Here is a 22,264-nt window from a genome sequence, read left to right on the forward strand (position 1 = left end):
TTCTTTAGTGTAAAATTCGAGAAAATAGTATAAGAGATACAAAAACCTATACAGTTTCCTGAGACATAACCAAGGAACTGTATAATTGTAGCTATATTGGTAAATGATAATTTAAGAATCTAAATCTTCATGAATTAAGAATTTCCCGCGTTTTTTAATTTTAAGCGTGAATAAGTACAAAACATATGTTTTTATTTGGGAACCTCGGAATTGTTTAGATACCCACTCATTAGGCACCAAATTTTCTAATTTTAATTTAATTTTTTCACCTATTTATTATTTGGGCACCTATTTATTATTTGGGCACCTATTTATTATTTGGGCACCTATTAATCATTTGGGCACCTTGGGTAGCCATACGAATGTACTGAAACATAGACATCGACAGGATGGGTTATATGCATCCATAAAAATCAATTTTACTGATTACAATGAAATACACTCACAGGTGAAAGAAAAATCAACATTATATCAAGAACACAATTTTTCAAATGCTGTGTGTAAATGTGAATAGGGACTCAATAAAGGTGACAGCCAAAACACACTCACTCGAAACATGTACAGTCAGGCTGTAGTCAAAAGTGAATTTATATTCAGGTTGGAGACGTCTATAAATAGAATATTAAAAAAAGGTGGGCGTTATTATGCAGGTATAAGTTCGCACAGGTTTGGTAAATTTGGACGAAGATGAACACCTGTTTTGGTTGGCATTCTTCCAATACAATTGATGCAACCATGAGCAAGTTTGAAACAAATCAAGCATCACATGAAGAGAGAAACAACAAAACCGAAAAACAACGCCAATTTTTTAGCCAGTTATTATAACTCGTTATGGTTAAACTTTCATTGTTTAAAAAATTCTTCATCATTTGCTCAAAGATCTTTCCATAATTTCGGTTTGCATGTTGTTATAACAGTAACAAGAATTCGTGACTAGGTAGCTATGACTCTCACTTGACTGTTCTATAGTACAGACTAATTAAGTACAACAGCAAAAATGAAACTTGTGTAGCCTACTTAACAATAAGCCTTCTGTAATTAAGATTTTATATACGCGAGGTTTCGTCCGCGCTATATATTTTGACGGCACGTCCGTGCACGTAAACTCGTCGTCGTGCCAACATGACGGATAAAGAGCGTACAACTTACGCAACAACTTCTTTTTGAGATATGCAATCGCGTTTGTTCGCCCTTACGTCTCCAAATCACGTAAGGCCTTCGTGGATTAAGATTAATGTTCCTAGGTTGCTATATTAGAGGCACTGCACGTTATTTCGTGTACGCTATTGACTGTGACATTGACGTCGGGTGCACGTTCGTCGCACTGAACACACTAATTTACGAAGGTCTGGTAATAACGATATAATGAATATAAAAAATAAAAAATAAAACACATCAAACATCAGAAGAAAATGACTATAACGGTTACTATCTTCAAAACCTTATTATACAAACAACAACAACAACAACAACAAAACAACACAACAACAACACTGACATGAAAACAAACCTACATTTATAAATTCACTACATTAATCTCGTTAGTATAACATACAGAGCTGGCAAAACTTCAGAACGTTATCCTAACATGTCTTTTCCTGCACACTGTATCACACCATGTTTAAAAACAAACTTTTCTTAAATCTGGCATTCACATAACACAATAGTGAAAACTTTAATAGGTATCTCTACTAATTAAGGCATATAATATCCGATGACAAAAAATCAATTTTTTGTATATTTCTTTTTTCCATACACATACAAGCTAAAAGCCTAAGAAGGGTCCAAAGTGGCACAAAATTAACCATAAACATACTACCAGGCTATAAACACTAGAATATTTTTTTTTTTAGAAGTACTATAAATGCTTTTTTTGCATCAAATTATTTTGAAATTCTTTGCAATGTGAATATTTTCCTGATTTTTTAGAATTAGCCTAGTCTCAACCTGAAAACAAACAAACAAACAAACAAACAAACAAACAAACAAACAAACAAACAAACAAACAAACAAACAAACAAACAAACAGAATAACAAAATAACAAACAAACAGCAAGTCATAAGTGACGTTTAATTTAGTCCTTGGCACGCAAAAAGGGGAAAAACCTTCGTAGTATAAAACATACACAACATTCCAACCATCGACTACTTAGTAAGAAAAGATAAGTGTCAGCATGTTTGTGTATACAAATGCAGTTCCTTTTTTCAAATATAAACAAAGTTGTGGCAATAAAAAAAGTTGACAATGCATTAAATAAAAAACCCATATAAAATTGTTGTCATGTGTGTCAACAAATTGCACTAGTGGCACATAACAGTATTAATATACCATAATACGTCTCACTTCTGACCTGTCAAAGTACACACTTCTTTTATTCTATTCCTTTTTAACCAATAAGCGAGAAACATTTTTTAGCAAGATTTTGTAGTTAATTGTAGTTTTACCTATAATTCCCTGTTACTCAAGATATTAAGTTATCTCTGATTGTAAAAAAAATGCCTCATAACTATTTATAAAGCTCTTTATTATCCATAGAAAAATTATGACAAACTTAAGAATGTTTCCAATTTGCCTAGAAGTTGTGATTAAATGTCTGGATTTACTCAATTTCTTAGGATCAGGCTCTCAAATTTTCATAAGCCTCTAATCTTCCCTAAATTCCCTGGTTTGTTAACTTGTCGTAATTTTATTCTGAAAATTGCTGGACATTTCCTATATCAGCGTATGGAGCTTAATCTTATCTCTCAGTTGGTAGAATAGATTTTGCTGAAACTTTTTCTTTTTGCTGAAACATTCTTATAAAGACCACAAAAAAACGTCTTCAATATAATGTCATCGGATAATGTCTTTCTTCAAAAAACATTGGCACAATTAAATCGTTTACTAATTGACTTTTTTGAAGCGATAAAAATATCATAGACTAGATGACTTCATTAAAACAAAAAAAGTATAATAGACTAGCTCACTTCCTTATTCATTTGACCTACCTATAATGCATTGATATACCTCACTTAAAACAATCAGGGATATTCAACGCCCACACATTTTACTCACGTTAAAATTTGGCAAGCACTCCTGCTCGTATATATGAAAAACAATTCAGGTTTTATGATATTAACGGTTTTAAAAAAACACTTGTAATTTGATAATCTCAAAAATTTACACTTAAGGGCAGCTAGCATTTTGGCAAACTTTAACAACCTTTTTTTTGGCAAACATTAATAATCATTTTTTCCAAGGACAAACACACGAAAGAAAAAAAAACGAAAAAACGATTCTAATTATCACACAATTATATACAAGAAAGACACAAAATGTTAGCACTTTGTTTTGATAGTGTTTAAGCAAGAAAGCACAACAAAAAAGGGATTTCATTATTTTGAAAATAATTCAATAGGTACCTGCTACAAATTTCTTCAAATCAAACTGATTTGATTAAAAAATCTTGCGACCTTCAAAGTCAAAATATATTGTATCCTATGGTTACATCTGTACTGGTACAATTTATGCTACCAGCATTGGACTTCTCGAGCAATTTAATGTTTTAATTTTGCGTCGAAAGCAATGGATATGCGCACTTTGTTCCTGTAGGTAGAAAATGTAAACAACAGAAATAGAAGTCGGAAAATACATTTAAAAAAACTTAAGCATTGAAAAACGGCGAAACTTTTTAAAAAAAGACAGTTGAAAAAAGTTAATTCCAAACCCACTTTCACCTAATATGGTCCATCTTTTTTAACCTACAAGGAAATACAAGTGCAAATAGAAAAATACGTTTTTTAAACTTATGTAAACATTGATGACTCATCTCTACAAATATGTATTATTATTCATGGGTAATATATTGCTTGGAGCAGTCGAAGGTAGCTTATGAGAATACCAAGTGTGTGTTAGAAACATTATCTTGAAAAATTTGGTGTGCCTCACTGTACTGTATATGTTATATAAAAACAAAACAAAAAAGAAGCATGGCAATATTACGAGTGTAAATTCTTCGACCACAGATTAACTATTTTTACCACATGAGAAGTTATACAACCTGCAATATTGAATAATAATTTTTAATTTCCTGCATCTATCTTCTGTAGCTACATTCTTACAAACAAAGTTATAAAAAACAAACAAATCACCCACACATATAAGTCTTAGTAAAATATATTTTTGAGTTTTGAAGTCTTTAATAAGGTTCTAGTTAAAAATTTTAAATAAGTTTCTAAATAGAAAAATATTAGAAGTCACCAAGTTTTAGCCCGCTTGGAGCAGACATGAAGAGTTATAATAAAAAATTATCCCCCCCCCCCAAGTATAAATAGGGCTAAAGTGACGTTCAAATAATTCCCAATGCTGGCTCATAGGTACATAAATACACCCAAACATATTAAAGAAAACTTTCAGCTGAATAAAAATCCATGGGAATTGCCGTGATGGAACAAAGTAGATAAAAATATATCGAATTTGCTATTTTCATGTTTCCATGACACGACTCTGCCGCGCATAGACAGAGAAATGCAGATATTAAAAAAGAGAATATTTGTAACTACAAGCTACCAAACTAAAAAGCAATGGGTTTTTTACCTCATAAGTATATCACATCAGATTAAATAAACGTAAAATAACATCTTGTAAAATTAATGTGTTTTCTATGAATCAATTTTGTACATTACTCGTCAAGCCCTTATTACAAGAAGTCAGAGAGAAGCAAATTCACGTTGATTTTATAACATCTGAACGTTTGTTATACTAACACAAGAACGTCCTGTTGAAAACGCTAATTTAAAGACTGGATGTCAAAAATTCTAGAGAAAAGAAAATACTTGAAAAGATTCCAAATTCTAATCCATAAAAAACAAAAACTTCGTTAACACTAATTTGAAAATATCTAGTAGTGAATTTTGTGTATTATTTACATGAACTCAACAGCAATTACTTAAAAAAACTCTTTTCATTAAAAGGTTAACAAAAAGAGGATCTTCAACTGTATAATAAAATGTATTCAACAGTCCATAGTTGTTGGACTTTAAACTTTGGCACAGCTGTGCGTGAATTATTTACTCGCTAACGGTTTATTTAATACGAAACTTTTCACCCTATGTTGCCAATACACAGAACAATAAAAAGAAAACATTAAAAACATTCTAAAAAAGCATTTCTGGTGGACAGAGGTAGTGTTTGTATGATTATGCGAAGAAAACAAAACTTTCTGAGAAAACTCGTTAGTTGCAACAGGAGAAAAGAAAATCTAATTTTCAACAGGTGGCACAGGATAAAAACACCAACAAAGTTAGTACTAATTTTAACATTTTTTTTTATTATTTTATTTACATTCCAAACACATTAAATAATTTACCCTGTTCAAAACAATCAATTTACTCCGACAACAGGACGACAATAGATGTTGTCAATACTGAAACGCAAATAATAGTTAGCCATTTTAACAATATTGACATAACATTGATAATCGAAACATAAAAGGTGACGTGTGCAAAAAGTGCAGGGTCATTTAAATTACCCCTGGATTCTAACTACCCAAACTAATTACGAGTCAAATAAGAAAGATTAATTCCAAAATTTAAATCTATTACATACGTTTTTTATAATTGACTTTTTGAAAATATAAAAATAGAAAATATATTACTTCATTGAAACAAAAATAAGTTTTAAGTCTTGTACTAACAGCTAGATTTGAAAAAACTATTTGGAAAAAACTATTATTTCGTTGTACTCTTCCATATCATAGTGATGTTCTACTGGCTGTCTGTGTGGAAGAGAAGACAGGGAGAGAAAACATAAGGATGAAACCATAAACCCACTTAATGCTTCTACCAATATTACCTTTGTGTTTACAAAACTTGCTGCCAGGAATGTTTTTGCATTTCACCATAAGACAAAAAACCTGCTGGAGAGAAATGAAACTCACTTTAGATGAATCTTTTTCACATTATTAAATTCATTTAGTAATACTTTTGTCTTAATTTCGCTGTGGAGAAATTGAGAAAACAAAACAAAACGTCCTGACATGGACTGACTATTGTCTTGTTTTATTTTCAATGAGAAACTCCCTCAGAATGATGAAGAAAGACTTAGATTTGCCACAAAACCTACAAAATATAAACTAAATGCTATCTTTGCTTGCATTATTGTAGTGTAGTTTTTCCACGTGTTTTTCCTTGAAATAGCTTTTACAACGTAACATTAATCATCAATAAAACATTGTTAAAAAACAGAGATTCCATTTTTACACCTCCTATTATAGTAACAGCAACAGCAATTAAGAAAATATTTTCCATTTGGAACTACATTGTGACAAGACAAAAAAGATAATTAAAGAATTGGTTTGTATTAAGAACAACGAATTGTCACAACACTGCAGGAAAATTTATGAAAATCAGTGTTTTGTCAATCAGAGTGAATTTTAAACGCACAATTAACGTTGGACTGTCAAACATGTTATCGAATTTGATACAACATCTTTGAGATCTCTCTCTTGCAAAACTGCACTTAAATATACTCATAACATTCCAAATGTTTGCGTCATTTTTGGCAATAAGTCTATTTAGTTTTTAGCTGCAAACACATGATGAAATACAATGCCCTAACAATACAAGTACTGAATACAACTAAGCCACACAATGCAGTCAAAAACATGCATTTTGATACCCTTTACTTGTGCTTTTTTTGTCTCTCTAACATGCTAGTACTTATGATCAATTCTGTTATGCATGATTCTTTCAATTTTTTTATTTATTTTTTATTTCATAAATATTTCCCAATATTGTAAACATAACATGGATCTAAAACACTAACTTATTAAATCAGCAATGAGTGGCTTTGTCAAAGGAAAAAAACTAACTTGATAAACCCTCTACGAGGGAGAGATGTTAGAGAGTGAAACAAGGAAGAGAGAAACGTCAAAGCAATAACAGACAAACCAAGATTTTAATAGGACCCTTACACGAAAAATTATATTTCTATATGCTAGAGAGGATAAAAATTTGCTGATCAATCAGTCAATTTGTTCCTAAGATATTTAGCTTCAATATTCCCATCTGACTAAATGACAACATTATTGATGATGGAGTAAGAAAGTCAGTATAAATTAATACTTTAAAATATCTTGCAAAGTTACATAAAACGAAAAAAAAGGAATTATACTGATGATAATCTTGACATAAGGGATCGTCTCAAAATGTTCGTACGTTTTTTTCGTATAATTATACGAACGCTACGAAGTACTTCGTTTCGTGAAACGAATGTCATACGAAGTGCTTCGTTTAAAATAAAAAATATAAACGAAGTTTATACGAACTTTTTTAATACATGATACGAACTTAAACGAAGTTTTTTTATCATACAAAATAAAATGATACGAACTTTGAACGAAGTAAATTGCTATACGATCTTGAAACGAACTTCAAAAGTACCGGCGTAATAGCGCGTAATTATTTCAATACAAAATCAGAAACAAAAGAATTAAACGAAGTTTTTTTGACATAGGAAAAGAAATGATACGAACTTTAAACGAAGTAAATTGCTATACGAACTTAAAACGAACTTCAAAAGTACCGGCGTAATTGCGCATAATTATTTCAATACGAAACCAGAAATAAAAGAAGTAAAATATACGATTTATTTTAATAGTTTCAACCAAACTTAAATTTAATATCAAGCATTTGTATTTCCTTTTTAAAATATCGAATTTAATTAAATTAAACAGTTTTTTTTAAAACTAGCTACTTTCATAGCATGTCTAAAAATTACGACAGTGATATCGATTGGATATATGACACAGCCAGTTCCGACGACGAGACTGATTTGTTGCAAAGTATATATTTTTTTATTTTTTTCTCCCCTTTTTTTAAACTCTTAAATTTATTAATGTAGTTAAAATTCAATTTACTTATTTTTTTAGATAAAAATAAAAGACGAGGAAGACCAAGCATACACGAGAAATATCCGGAAATAATTACTTGTGTCAAGACGTTGATAGAACAGGGTTCTGCTGAAGCTCACTTACGTCGGAGAGACAGTGTTATGTACACAAATGGGCTTTCTTTGAATGATATCGTTATGCACGTCAAAAAAACCTTGGGTATAACTGTTAGTCGCCACACCATTCACAGATTAATGCTTCCACCCCGAAAAAAAAACACAACGAGTAAAAACTACAAATGTCTGATAGACGCACGTGTTCCTCCAAAAAGAAATACAAAAGAAAAAAAAACACACGACGACTTTCATTTCACTTGCGGTCAAGTTCGCATAGTTAACGAAATGGGATATCTTTGCAAAGAAAACACACTTATGCTGTCCGTAGACAATAAAAATAAAGTTGATGTGGGTATTCCAGCGAACAGCAGACGAACGAAAATACGCACTTTTCATTTGGTTAACGAAGCACCAAATTATAATGATCACGATTTTCCAAATCCAAACTCAAAGCTTGTGCCTGCTGGCTACCAAATACTAAAGGACCGAATACAGCGGAGTCGTTCTCTTTCTCCTGCAAAGAAAATTACTTTTCGACGCAAGCGATCTTTATCCGAAGGATCAAACATTGACAACCAACTCAAACGATTTGTAAGAATATCGAAAGACAAGTTGAATCGTTCAATAATAAACTGGCCGCGTTCTAGAAAACTTCTGGTGCAGTTGTATCCATCGCGTCTTATTGAAAGCACCAACGTGATGCACGTCAATCATATGATAAATTTGATTGAAAAATAAAGAAAAATAAAAGAAATCGTTAATGTTGTTGCGATTGCTGACGGAGGCCCTGACTGGTCAGTTAAGGGCATTATTAATTTCATGTCTATGGGTTTGCTGTGGAGAAATCTTGAGCTCGACACATTTGTTGTACAATCATACGCACCTGGTCACTCAAGATTTAATCCCATTGAGAGATGCTGGTCTTACCTGACTAACAGGATCTCAACAGTAACTTTGCCAGACGATATTGAAGGAGTAACACCACATCAAAATGACGTTGAGGGGTGGATGAAAGTTCTGGACAGAGCTGTCGATTTGTGTGCTCGATTTTGGCATAATAAGACCTATTGTGGATTCCCCATAGCTGTGGAAACATTTAAAAGTGACAATCCACTGGTACCACATTTAAAAAATGCTCATACCATGCTGAGAGATTTTTCGAATGCGTCTAAGAAAAAACTGAATGAAACCCCTGGTTATTCAGAACTGGCGGAAATTTATTCCTTTTTGGTCAGACACGCTAATCGTAAAGCATACCAGTTAGAGTTCGTGAGATGCGCCGACAAATCGTGCATATCTAGGTCGACATACGGGAAATTCGAGAAAGAATTGACATAAACGAGGCTACCACTAATCAAATAAATGATAAAGTAGAACTTGTGGAAACAACTACAAAACACATTGAGACGCATTTAAAAAGAAGAAAGGAGAAAAGTAAACTTTCATCTGAAACATTTTTTGTTCGTCCAGACAGTACCAGAGCATTTCAAGTCACCCCCACTGTTAACGCCACTAACATTACTTCCGAAGAATTTAACATGACACCTGAAGTCACAAGTATCCTGGCCGATATCACTAATGTGACGCCTGAACACGTTAATGTCGCGCCCGAAGAAATGCAACCTCCGCAAATTTCCTACATGCATTTACTGGAAAATCCCATGACTACTGACCCAACCACATTTCAGCTTTTTACTGAAATGAATGATCCAGTTAACTCGACGCCACTTCCAAAAAAAAGAAAAATAAATTCTTGTGCTTGTTATATAAAACAGCAACTGCAAGCGTTGTATACCGAGGAAGAGCTAGCGGTAGGAAGAATACAAGGTGGTGTTCGAAATTACCAAACAGGAGCGTTAAACACTTCTTCCCTCTCTCCGAATCGTATGAGTGTTATAGTGCGTCAAGCAAAAAAACGGTACAGCGATGAATTTATGGAAATGAAAAATTTAAATGAAATTGTGAACTCAAAATGCAGACAAGTAAAACGAAAATTAATCGCCAAACAAAAAGCCAGAGACAATGTTTAATGTTTTTAAAAGTATTTTATCGTTGCGTTTTTAGAAAAATTTGTATATATTTTAACCACTGTTTGTATATATTTTAGCATATTTTAGCACAGTTTGTATATATATTTTTATTGCAAAAAAAGCAAAAAAACAATAAAAAAAATAGCAACTGAAATTATTTTTACCTATTCACCAATAAAATTGTGCCGTGACAAGATAAACAAACATAAAAAAACATGCATGCAACCTGAAAGCATATAATCAGCCTTATTATTTGCAACGCGTAACGAAGCCAAAGTTGTTATTATTAAAAGGATAAAAAGTTTACACTTCATACAAAATTTAAAATCTATATTTAAAGTTGGAGCCTGGTTTATTCTTATGATATTCTTAACTTTTGACCCGTTTTGCATCCTCGATATTCCTACAGAAAATTCTTGTAGAAAAACGTGAAATAATACGCAATGATAGGGCGAGCAATATTATTTAAACTTATTTTATCTAATTCAAGTGGAAGCAATATTTTAAAACATATTATTTAATTCTAACTAAATAAAGTTTTTTTTTTTTTCGAAATAAGATGCAGTAAAGATAGCGCAATAAACTTAGTAAACAAAACAAAGTTTTTTTTGAAAGTTTTTTTTATGATATAAGACGCGTAATAACGTGAATAATATTTGTTAAACGAATTTCGTTAATGAAACGAATTTTGTCATTGTTAAAAAATATTTAAATAATAAAGACCTTAGATAATAAGTCCAATTAAAATAAACGAAGTTCGTATAACGAAACGAACTTTATAATTGTTGAAAAAAATTAAATATAAATAATAGTCCAATTACAATAAACGAACTTCCTATAAGCAAATTTTTATACGAACTTCTTTAAAAATGATACGAACTACATACGAACTTTATTTTAAATGATACGAACTTTATACGAACTTTTAATTTTGATGATACGAAAAAGTTCGTATTAAAAATAAAATGATACGAAAGATTTAATAAATCGATACGAAGTTTTTTATACGAATTATACGAACTACGTACGAACATTTTGAGACGGTAAGCAAAGTTTGAAAGTTTAATAATGATCTGAATTTAAAATGAAATCAATGTAAAGTCAGGGTTTTTCACAGACACCATATGACATCACAAGTCCCCAGATGTGAAATAATTAATTCAAAATATCTCTTAAAAAACTATAAGGTTTCTAATAAAATTAAAACGTAAAATTATTATCCTCTATAACATAAAAAAATTATTTTTCGTGTTAGGAATTCTTTTAAAAAATAATTCTTTATCCTGCGTTATTTAAAAATAGCATTTTGAGTAATTTAAAAACTATGTGTTTGTACAGTCCAATGTATTTAATGCAAACGTTACAATCTGACATTGCAAAAAAAGAGACATTTTATCCACATGCTAGATACAGCCTGAAATGATAACATGTTCATCAACTAAACAATACAGAAACTATGTCAACATGATATTATGTTTGTGTTTGTAGAGGAACAGTTATATTTAGAAAGCACTTGACGTTAAAACGAATGCAAACAGCTGATAATAAGCTGTAATAGCCACAACATTCCTGACGTAGAAAACATTGAACACTGGACAGATGTACTATCGTTATGGTTAACATTATGATAATTTTGTGATGAAAAGAAGTTTTTGAATAAAACACATATAAACAAATCACATTTAAAAAACTTAGTTTATTGTAAGGAATAAAAGTTAATAAAACTGTTTATCATTTGGAGGAAATTCAAGTTTAGAATAATAGATTTGGTATTGATATTCGTATCATAAATGCACAACACCAAAATACCTAGAAGGACGAAAGTTTCAGAAATTAGCAAATTTTGAAGTGCATTGTACACATGAACTATAAAAACAGTATAAGAAGGTCATAAGTGCAGGCTAAAATTGCTCCTAACCATTATCAAAACAATGATAGGCAAAATATTGGGGTCTAAGTAACAACTGAGCTTGCGAATATATTCATCCTTTGAATGTTCATAACGATCCTTGCATATTACTTACTCAAAGTCAATTATAATTAAAACGAATGCCAAAAATAAAATGCGATGTTTCTCTGGTTTTATTATGTCCTTAGATCAGCGTCCTTTAGGTCTGTGTGACAAAAAATTATTACTACTAATAATAATAATAAAAATTTAAAATTTTATTGCAGCCAGAAAACCTCATGTTTAAAACTACCAAATGTATCTTAGTATTAGGTTGTTTTTAGCAGCATAAATCTCTTATTTGAGAATTTTGGTCAACATAGTGTGTAAAAACATTACAACTAATATAACTTAACTAGTCGTTGGCCCGTGGAAAAATCCACGGGTTCGCCCGTCGCAGCTAGACTACCATTTTGCGTGACAGACAGACGGACGGACTGACGTATACGGGCATTCTGATATAGATTAAATAATCATATAAAAATATAAACACATGAAAACTAACCTGTCCAATTGAAGGTCAAGGTTCTCTTCACCTCGAATATCATCACCATCACAACCTGTAATACTAGGTAATAAATTCAGGGTGTTATCATCTATGTCATTCATATAGTTTTGCTCAGTTGACATCAGGTCTAAGAAATAAAAAAAAAACACATTAAAGTACATATTTATTATCACACTAGTCAATAGCAAGTGGATAAATCTACTGGTTTGCTCGCCCTTTTTTATATACATATCTCATTTGCTATTTGCCATTTCGTGTGTCGGTAGCACCACTAAAAATTCGTGCAGAAAGAGACAGACAATGGGCACTGTTACCATAGAGATAATGCATTCATTTTATCTATACCACTCTGGGCATTTACAAAAAAAAATAGAATTTTAATCTGGGTATTTATTCAGGTGGAAGTTTTTATGTGGGTAGGAACCATTACCCGGAGGGGAAATTTATTTTAAAAAAAATTGTTAAAATTGCTGCTTGCTGTTTTTTCTATGTAACAGTTTGCTTGTTTTCAAAAAATCCTTCAATTATATTATGTTGCTAATAAAACTAATGTGAACATTGTACATCAATATTGCAGGAACATTTTAGATTCATCTCTTTTGAATAAAACACTATGAATATATTTAATTTATTTGGCATTACACCTAGACGTTTATTTAAGCATGGCTCATAGGTATATGTCATACTTCCTGTTAAGTAGTAATTCTTCAATACACAAATCACTTTATTCGAAATAATCAAATGTTATGGTTCACAAAACGAATATTAATTCAACTCTATTTTCTATTAACGTTTTTAACAGTAACCAAATCTAAAATCTAATCAAACTCGCACTATAATGTAAAAAAATTAATACATGCAGGAATATAATGCAACTGGCATCGTACATTTTACTCAGAAGATAAAAGCCAATATATATGTGTGAGAGTATAAGCACATAAATTAATTATATGTAATTAATTAAAAGTATTTATTAAACTACACAATTTAGGTACTGACTTCATGTAATATTCCATTTAAAGTATAACATTCATGTTGTGTATATTAAGCATAAAAAATAATACATACACAATTGTAGATGAGCACAGGAGATGATACGTACACAATTGTAGATGTACATGAGCACAAAAGATGATACCTACACAATTGTAGATGAGCATAAAAGATAATGCATACACAATTGTAGATGAGCACAAAAGATGATCAAAAACAATTGTAGATGAGCACAAAATATCATACCTACACAATTGTAGATGAGCACAAAAGATGATCAAAAACAATTGTAGATGAGCACAAAATATGATACGTACACAATTGTAGATGAGCACAAAAGATGATCAAAAACAATTGTAGATGAGCACAAAATATGATACGTACACAATTGTAGATGAGCACAAAATATGATACGTACACAATTGTAGATGAGCACAAAAGATGATCAAATTATACACAATTGTAGATGAGCACAAAATATGATACGTACACAATTGTAGATGAGCACAAAATATGATACGTACACAATTGTAAATGAGCACAAAAGATGATCAAAAACAATTGTAGATGAGCACAAAATATGATACGTACACAATTGTAGATGAGCACAAAATATGATACGTACACAATTATATGTCTTTAAGCTTAATATTTTTTTTTAGAAGTTTTTACTATTACTTACGTATACTGAAATAACCTATATATCCAACAAAAAGCAACAAACTTTTTTAAATTTTCACTTGTCTCAAATAAAACCACAATAAAGTTCAGTTTATACTTGTAACATCATAGCTAGACAAAACAATTGTGTGTTCCAAATAAATCTGGCACTTTCTTTTATTTATAAAAAAATCCTTTGGAGTTCCTATTTCTAGTATTGGCTATACTCCAAGTACACATCACTAGTAGTTCCAGAATGTGAACAAATAACAAAGTATGTCATATGACCAATCGTTCAAATAAAAGAAAGTATCCTCTACATTCCACAATGTGTAAACGTAAACAACAGTCATGACTTTTCACAAATATAGCCAACCCCCTGATAGTCTGAAAGGATATTTTTTAAAGTAAGTTTTAAAATTTAATTTGAGAGACCTCCAAGTAATGTACAGGCAATTAATTTATTCACCAGTTTTAGCTTCTCTTAGAAAAAAATATTCTGACAAATGAAACATAGGAAAAACATATACTGGTTTTTACTAGAGCACCTTGCACAGGACTTTTGAAAAAATATTTTTTTGAAACTGGTACAAGGTTACCTGATTCCATTATTAAGATTAACGGGTATTTTGCATCAGACAATTTTTAATTTTATATCAAGAATGATTGGTTGCCCCTTGCATATGAGCTTTCTAGGGTAAATTTAAACCTTTTTTTTCGTATCTTAAAAATTATCTGAACACTAGAGAGTGGTTTTCCTCATGCCTTAATAGTACATAATATATTTCCATGTATCTATCCATCTCACATTACACTAACTTAAATGTCAATGTATTTTAAAAGTTTCACACTTCCTTCCTTCAGGGTGTAATTTACGTGTCAGTTGTAGGGAATTTTAGTTCATTTTTCCACTCTTATTAAGAATAACACAACGGATGACCACCATAACAGGTTTTGAAAGAATGTATACTTTACACAAGACGTTTTTATTTACACTAAAATTTCATGGATTTTAAATTCTTGGAAATACGTAGAAAAACACTTAACATGTTCATGCAAGCCTAAGTTCAAGGCATGATTTACTTAATGGTGGGAAAATTTCAACCTCTTTATGACAAAGTTTACAAAAGTGAAATTAAAATGTAAAAAAAAATAGGTTTCATTTTTAGTTAAAGTTAGTTTTACTTATGAACCTTGACAAGATTTTAATTTGCAGAAGATTTTAAAATCTACTGATCACATTATTCCAAACAAAATAACAAAACATATACTTTCAAAAGACAGAAAAAAATAAAAGTTACAGGTAAAAAGAAAAATATTAAATTTACGCAATAACACTTCATTAATTCTGTTAAATTAAAAGCTTCATAAAAAAATGTCAACTGTTTTAACCCCCAAGTGGAATATAAGGCAAACAAGTCCCAATCAAACCAGGATTGTGAGAATAGCACTTATGGCGTCAGTAAGCTTTATCTATATTTTATCCATCCAAATCATTAATAATTCTTAAAAACATGGGTTAAGAGACATATAAATGAATTCAATTTTTCAGACAGGAAAAATTTCTGGTATCTATTTTAATAAACAAGAATTGTAAAACATCAATAAGGAAATTTATGCATACTAGTTAGTGAACAAATCCATGGGTTGACTTGTCTTTTTATACTGCGTTGCGTGCGCTTCACTATTAGCGGTACCATTTTTTACGACAGACAGACGTATATGGGTAGTATAATATACACTTCTATAATCATATGTTTTTACAATAACATTTGTCTTAAACAAAAGCCTTAAAGACTTTCTGCCATCTGAAGTAATAATGTTATTTTTTAAATTTTCTAGGTTTAAAAACTGGGTTTTAAAACAGAACACAAAACTCTACCTGAACTATTTTGCAATAAGTTTTTTATCACAGAAAACTTCAAAAATTTGGCCTTACAAAACAAAAAGTCTGGCTAAAACTTCCAAAATCTGGCTTCATGAAACTTCACTACTGACAAAGAATACAATCAGTGGCTAGTTATACCTAGTATTGTCAAAAGAAAATGAACTTAAAAATAGAATGAATAACAGTTCATATAGTAAGAGAGTCAAAATAACTACACTCTACAGGTCACCAATATTTTTTTGTATACTTTTAACTTTATCAAGGTTGTAGGAAATGAATAATAACATTTTATACATGTTTTATTTTTAATCATCTTTAATTGCGTAATATAAAATATTATCATATCAAATTTTTTAAATCAATTTTAGGTGAGTGAAAATTACAGATGCCAAAATGAATTGCCCAAAGATGAGTAGGGTGGAGAACAAAAGGAATTTAGGTCTATTTTTACTAAAGTTGTAAATTTATCTATATATAAGATAAATTATATATACTTTTTTTATATACGCCTGCACTATTGACATCAAACTTTTATACAGTAATATTTTTGCTTCTGTTGAAATATGGAAACTTGTAAAAACTACTTTTAATTCATGTGTCAAAATATCAAAATATTTAAGTTTTTTTCTCTTTTTATTAATTCTTAAACAGTTTATTACTTGTAACACAGCAACAGATAATATGCAGTTATTTAAAAGTTATTTTCTTGGAAAATAACTAAATATTTAAACAATAAAAATTTATTTAGCAATACGTTTTTCTTTTAGTTAGATTTTGTGAGATACTTATTAATAATAAATAAAATATATATGTCATTAAAAGAAATCAATTATTGTTTTCTGCAGAAGTGAATTTTGCTATGGAACTGAAAACTAAATTGTGACCAAGTGCATAAATTTAAACACTTTTTACCGAAAAAAAAAACTTGGCATAAAGTATTAAAGATTTTAGATTCAAAAATATTAAAAGTTAGAAACAAAAATCAATATTATATATTTCTTTGCACATTGTAATATTTTCAACATTTTTTTTAACTTTGGTACTCTAATTTTAAAGAAATTCAGACCATTATATGGACATGTTTTTATTATAAAAGAATTATTGATTACATTCTTTCCATTGCTTTCGACACACAGGATAAAACCTTCAAACATCAATAATTTTTTTGCTTAGTAATCTATTTATTTTCAAATTACGATTTTTAATTATTAGGCAAATTCTAGAAGAAAAAAATGGTGAAATTTCTGAAGAAAAACTTCAATTTGAACCTGCATATTGAATATACCACCTGAATTATGAATTAATATAACATAAATATTACATAAATGGTTAAAGAGATTAACTCAGCAAAAAATTGGGGTAGCCTAGACAATATGCTACAGTATATAACGGAGAATCTTTGCACAACTTTCATAACATGTGAAACACGTAAAAAGAAAACATTGTAAAACGTAAACCTTGTGAAAGAATTTAATAACGCTTTGTCTCCGAGAAAGAAATCTTACCATTGTGGTTGTTGCCTTAAATACGTCATCCCCAATTAAAAATTTTTATCAACGTCTTTAAATATTAGTTATAACAATGTATTCACAGGTTTATACCAGTAAGATGAGAAAATCAATAACGTTGGATGAGCATGAAAGCATGTCAGATGTAACAAACCAAAACACAACACCTCCAAGATCTAAAACGAGACGAAGAGCTATATCGGCTACTCAAGTTGAACTGATAAAAGCGAGAAAGTACAGATTGCGAATTAAATATTTTATTCAAGGAATGTTGCACAGGTGATACATGACAAGTTCGTTACATGTTCAAGTTCACAACACTTATATCTATGCAGAGGACATGTGACAGAACCACAAAGATTTAAACTGGTCTTTCTCAATATTCTTTAAAGGGAATATAAAATTACCCTAATTTTCTTTATATTGCTACATATAATAAATGTTAAACTATGTTTAGTAGTCAAAACAAACACGGTTTTGCATGAATAATTCATCTATTGCACGCCTATATGCTATGTTGAATTGAAATTAAAAAAAATGTATATAAATAATTAATGTAAATAATTAAGCAAATTTTGATTCACGCAACGTTTTAAAGGGTCAACGCTATGTACATAATTCTGATCCACGCTCTCCCATTTTACAAAATTTGTAAATACAAACTAAGAATTTTTACTGTTATTGTAAATATAAACACATATTATATTGTATATTGTATATAATTGTTTATTGTAAATAAAACACGTAAAAAAAATGGTATATTAAAGTTGTTTCATTGAAAATTAGGCTGTCCTAAAAACGTTTTTTTGTGTTTATAGCCACTCCTTAATCAGGATGCAGACAGAAAACATTTCTTTTATGGTCTCGGACCTTACTGCGACTATCCCTTGTCAAAGGTAAACCAAACAAAATTTAACCCTGTAAATATTTTTACTTTCATCTCTAAGGGGATAAGAGTGGTAATTTCACCACCTCTATAGAGTCCAAATGCTGTCAAAAAATCAATGCTAACATCATTTTTCTAGGTTTTTACATCAATTGAGAAACGTGCATAATTCAAAATAAAAAGTTTATTAAAATACGAAATAGTACTTTTAAAAAGCTATTTTTTGCTTCTATCATGTCTAATGTAAATTATATTTATAAGAAAATTACATTGTTACATTGTTACAAAATTAAGTATTTAAATTGACATTAGAAATGTTATAACAAAAAAAAGATGAATCTTCAAATTTTTGTAAAAGAAAGCCAAAACTATAGTTTGAGAAGTATTAGGACTTGGAGAAATAAGCGAAATGCGGAATGAAAAGAAAAGTTACACTGCGCAGCAGCTTAAACTTAGTCTGTGGAAGAATATTTCCAAAAAGGCTTGACTTACATAAAAGTTTGAGAATTAAGAGGACCTTGAAAAGTGAGAAATACAGGAGGAACATTGATAACAGTTGTGTGTATGTATTTTATACGTAGCTGAAGTTTTTATACCTGTATGAAGATTATTTTAATAAATAAATAAATAATAAAAACATTTCTGCAAACAGTAACTTCGAACAATCTCTTATAGAAAATTAATGATCATGCAATTTTTGTCTTAAATTTATCTCAAAACTTTTATAAAAAAAATGCAGAATTGTTTCTTTATGTCATCACTCCTGTCAGACCTAAGATATTTGTTCAAGTTGTAAGTTAAGCAAATTTGTAACAAACAAATCTGTGAAAAAATTCAGTCTCGTAAAATATAACTGTCCAATGTTAGACATTGAAGCAAATAACCAGCCACTTTTAGGCATTACTTAGGCCCAATATTAACTAATATATACTGAAGCATAATTTTTATAAGAAAATTATTTTATCAATTCATAAGAGAAACTGAGAAAGTTGAAAATATGAAAGTCAAAATTGTTACCTCATGTTTACTTTCCTGGAAAAGTACCTGTAAATAGGGGTAAATGACTTCAACATTAACACTCCTGTGCATAGCTTCTTTTAATAAAACATCTGTCAATGGAATACGTCTACATTAGAAAATTGGCTGATGATTTTTCGCTTTCCTCTATTGAAGCACTTCTACACAGTGAAAATACATTATGTGATATGATTTTGCTTATATGCACTGTGTAGTATAAACCTATTTATCAAGGCAGCAAGTTTTCACAACATTTTCATATTAAGTAAAGTATTTAGTTTATTCTAAATGTTATTTTGCATTGGATAACATTAAGTCTTAAAATCGATCATGTATGGTAAATAGAATAGTTATCAGAAATGCACACTTACGTACATGACCTGTTTCTCCACTTCCACGTGTTTAAAAAATAATCCAATACATCTGTTATTTTAATGTCTAAACACATAGAAGATGAATAATTTTAAGATCAAATGAAAGTGTTGCCACGTTAATTTAAATCCTAAGCACTATTATTCCTATTTAATATGATATAATAATTATTTCTCCAGGACACCTGTCACACCTGCTGTCATTAATACATACTCTAATACATACTTGACCCAGCATACTGGTCACGCGTATGCTGGGTCTAGAACTAACATAGTCTGGATCAGATTGGAAAAAGGCCATAAAAAAATTCATTTATAAAAAATGAATTTTTTTATGGCCAAAAGTCAAAAACATTGAGATGAGACTCTTTCACTTTACCAGAAATAGGTGTAAATTATTTCATCATTACTCCAGAATGTAAAGCATCCTTAAAAACAATATCTGCCGTACAATTGAATTTTAAAATTTCACTTCTATGGGCCCATTTTTTTCAACTTAAGAAACAGTTGCAAATACCACATGTGCCAACAACAGTTACCAGGACTGAAAAAAACAAATGATATCTGGCCACAAACACAACCACATTAGTTCGCCATTTTAAAAAAGGATCTAAAATAAAATAATTATTTCGTTGTCATTGCCTATGGTCGATTTAAGGAAACAGATTTGCGTATTTTTTTCAGAATAAAATAGCGGAAAGTTGGTAATCGCAGCATGAAGGTTTACACTGGAAGTCCAGGTTAGTTTAGCTATGAGTACCACCGCTACTACGTTTGCCTTGCTTCTCCAGGAAGGCAAAGAAATTCAGATACAAGTACCACAAAAGAATAAAAAAATGAAAAATTTCTGAAAATGGTGGGATTTGTAGCCATATATTTTGTTGAAAAAAATAGGCCCTACGTCTAATTTCATTAAGATCAGAGAATTCAATCCAAGCACCTATGGTGAAAATATGTTGTACGACATTTATTCGGGGTATTTTATTTCATGGGTTTGTTTGATTTCAATAGGGTCTTAATCTAAACATAATTAAACACAGAAAAATTATAAGTACTCAAAACACTTACACATCCATAAAATAAACACCTGCTTCCGTATTTAAATCGCGATCCATCATGTTGTGATCCATTCGTTCAATGTTTAAATACATAAAAGATAAATAAGAGAACCCATTATCTATATCAAATCTTTCTTCTTACACCATTTGCCTGATTTACTATATACTGCAATTGTGTCGATAAAAAAAATCTGCACTTATTTGTTGGTTCTATGGCAACATGCCTTCATGATTGTTCACATAATATTCTGTTCAACAAGGCAAGGCATAATCTTATCTGGATCTAACCCTTTTTAAAAGTAAAATATTCCAGGCAGTCTTTGTGAAGGGTATGGGACAGGCTCACTCCTTCTTGCTTATTAACTTCACTAAAGGTTGTTTGCACTTTGATGAGTAGATTATCATTGCTGTTGACTACATCTAGCCTTATATCATTTTGAGAATCTCTTCCAACAAACCCTCTGTTCTATCTACAACAATCAAGGTAGCACTGTTACTAATGTGTACACAGTCAGCATTATCTTTCTCTGTGTATAATTAATTGAAGGATAATAATAACAATAATAATAACAATAATAATAATAATAATAATAATAACAATAATAATAATAATAATAATAATAATAATAATAATAATAATAATAATAATAATAATAATAATAATAATAATAATAATAATAATAATAATAATAATAATAATAATAATAATAATAATAATAATAATAATAATAATAATAATAATAATAATAATAGTTGACCTGGACCAAACTCCTTAAGGAAAACAGGTAACACACACACAGATGATTGTATAGACTTAAGGGAGAGTTCAACAGTTCCACACTTTTGTTTTAAAAATAAAACCTTTAATTTTTTTCAAGGAAAAAATAGAAAAACATAGCTTTTGAATTATAATTAACTTTTATTAGCTTATTTAATTATTAACTAAGTAAGTCCTGTAAAAATTTCAATTATGGAAAAGTGATGATGTTACCATCATGGTGTAATGCAATGGATTCACCAATTTTAATAGAACATTGACATCAATCGCATTTGTTTTACAATAGACAGGGGAAAATATGAAAATATGAAAATATAAAAAAATATTATTTGAAATATTTCTTTTTACAATTCAAATGTCCTCTTTCAACACATAAAGAATAACTGGTGAATGGCCCTGGAGCATATTACTATAAATGCATTTTTGATCAAGACAAAATAAAAAATTGCAAACCAAAATTTTTATGTTAAGCCAAATCGAAAATAGCTGGAAGAATTTAACTTCGAAATTAAGAAGGCCAATTGCAAAAGCTAAAATTACTGTGTCTTTATAAAAAGTCTTCTTGTTTCTCTTAGTGATAACAAAAATGATCAAATTGCACAAAAGATGACAAATGTCTACATATATGAATT

The 22,264-nt window shown here is 30.0% G+C and overlaps 2 protein-coding genes and 1 long non-coding RNA gene across 5 annotated transcripts in view; 2 read left to right on the forward strand and 1 right to left on the reverse strand.

Annotated features, from left to right (window-relative positions):
* LOC130630551 (cellular tumor antigen p53-like) overlaps window positions 1-21,329 on the reverse strand; it is a 34,173-nt gene extending 12,844 nt beyond the window's left edge. Inside the window, exons 1-5 of one of the 3 annotated variants that reach the window (XM_057444083.1) lie at window positions 20,865-21,329; window positions 19,797-19,863; window positions 19,426-19,586; window positions 17,520-17,698; window positions 12,471-12,600 (exon numbers count right to left, since the gene is read on the reverse strand). In XM_057444083.1, the coding sequence (XP_057300066.1) occupies window positions 12,471-12,595 (125 nt within the window). In that variant the 5' untranslated portion in view covers window positions 12,596-12,600; window positions 17,520-17,698; window positions 19,426-19,586; window positions 19,797-19,863; window positions 20,865-21,329. Of the gene's footprint in view, window positions 1-12,470; window positions 12,601-13,541; window positions 13,609-14,148; window positions 14,283-17,519; window positions 17,699-19,425; window positions 19,587-19,796; window positions 19,864-20,864 lie in introns of those variants that run through there. The other 2 variants (XM_057444084.1, XM_057444082.1) reach the window with 2 other exon arrangements.
* On the forward strand, window positions 7,157-9,557 carry LOC130630554 (uncharacterized). The gene is made up of 2 exons (XM_057444088.1): window positions 7,157-7,823; window positions 7,911-9,557. Exons 1-2 carry the CDS (start codon window positions 7,745-7,747, stop codon window positions 8,723-8,725), a joined length of 894 nt encoding a protein of 297 aa, XP_057300071.1. The 5' UTR covers window positions 7,157-7,744; the 3' UTR covers window positions 8,726-9,557.
* On the forward strand, window positions 14,382-16,444 carry LOC130630556 (uncharacterized). Its single transcript, XR_008982087.1, has 2 exons — window positions 14,382-15,429; window positions 16,383-16,444. It is a non-coding gene; the product is annotated as an uncharacterized LOC130630556 (long non-coding RNA).
* Window positions 21,330-22,264: the final 935 nt, after the last annotated feature.

This window comes from Hydractinia symbiolongicarpus, chromosome 2 (assembly GCF_029227915.1).
Source record: "Hydractinia symbiolongicarpus strain clone_291-10 chromosome 2, HSymV2.1, whole genome shotgun sequence".
Taxonomy (NCBI): domain Eukaryota; kingdom Metazoa; phylum Cnidaria; class Hydrozoa; order Anthoathecata; family Hydractiniidae; genus Hydractinia; species Hydractinia symbiolongicarpus.

What these genes read in the sequence shown, in the direction of transcription:
- LOC130630554 (XM_057444088.1), top strand. Translation starts at nt 7,745, where the DNA reads ATGTCTAAAAATTACGACAGTGATATCGATTGGATATATGACACAGCC. An exon ending in CGAGACTGATTTGTTGCAAA is followed by an intron (nt 7,824 to 7,910) that starts GTATATATTTTT and finishes TTATTTTTTTAG; the next exon opens with ATAAAAATAAAAGACGAGGA.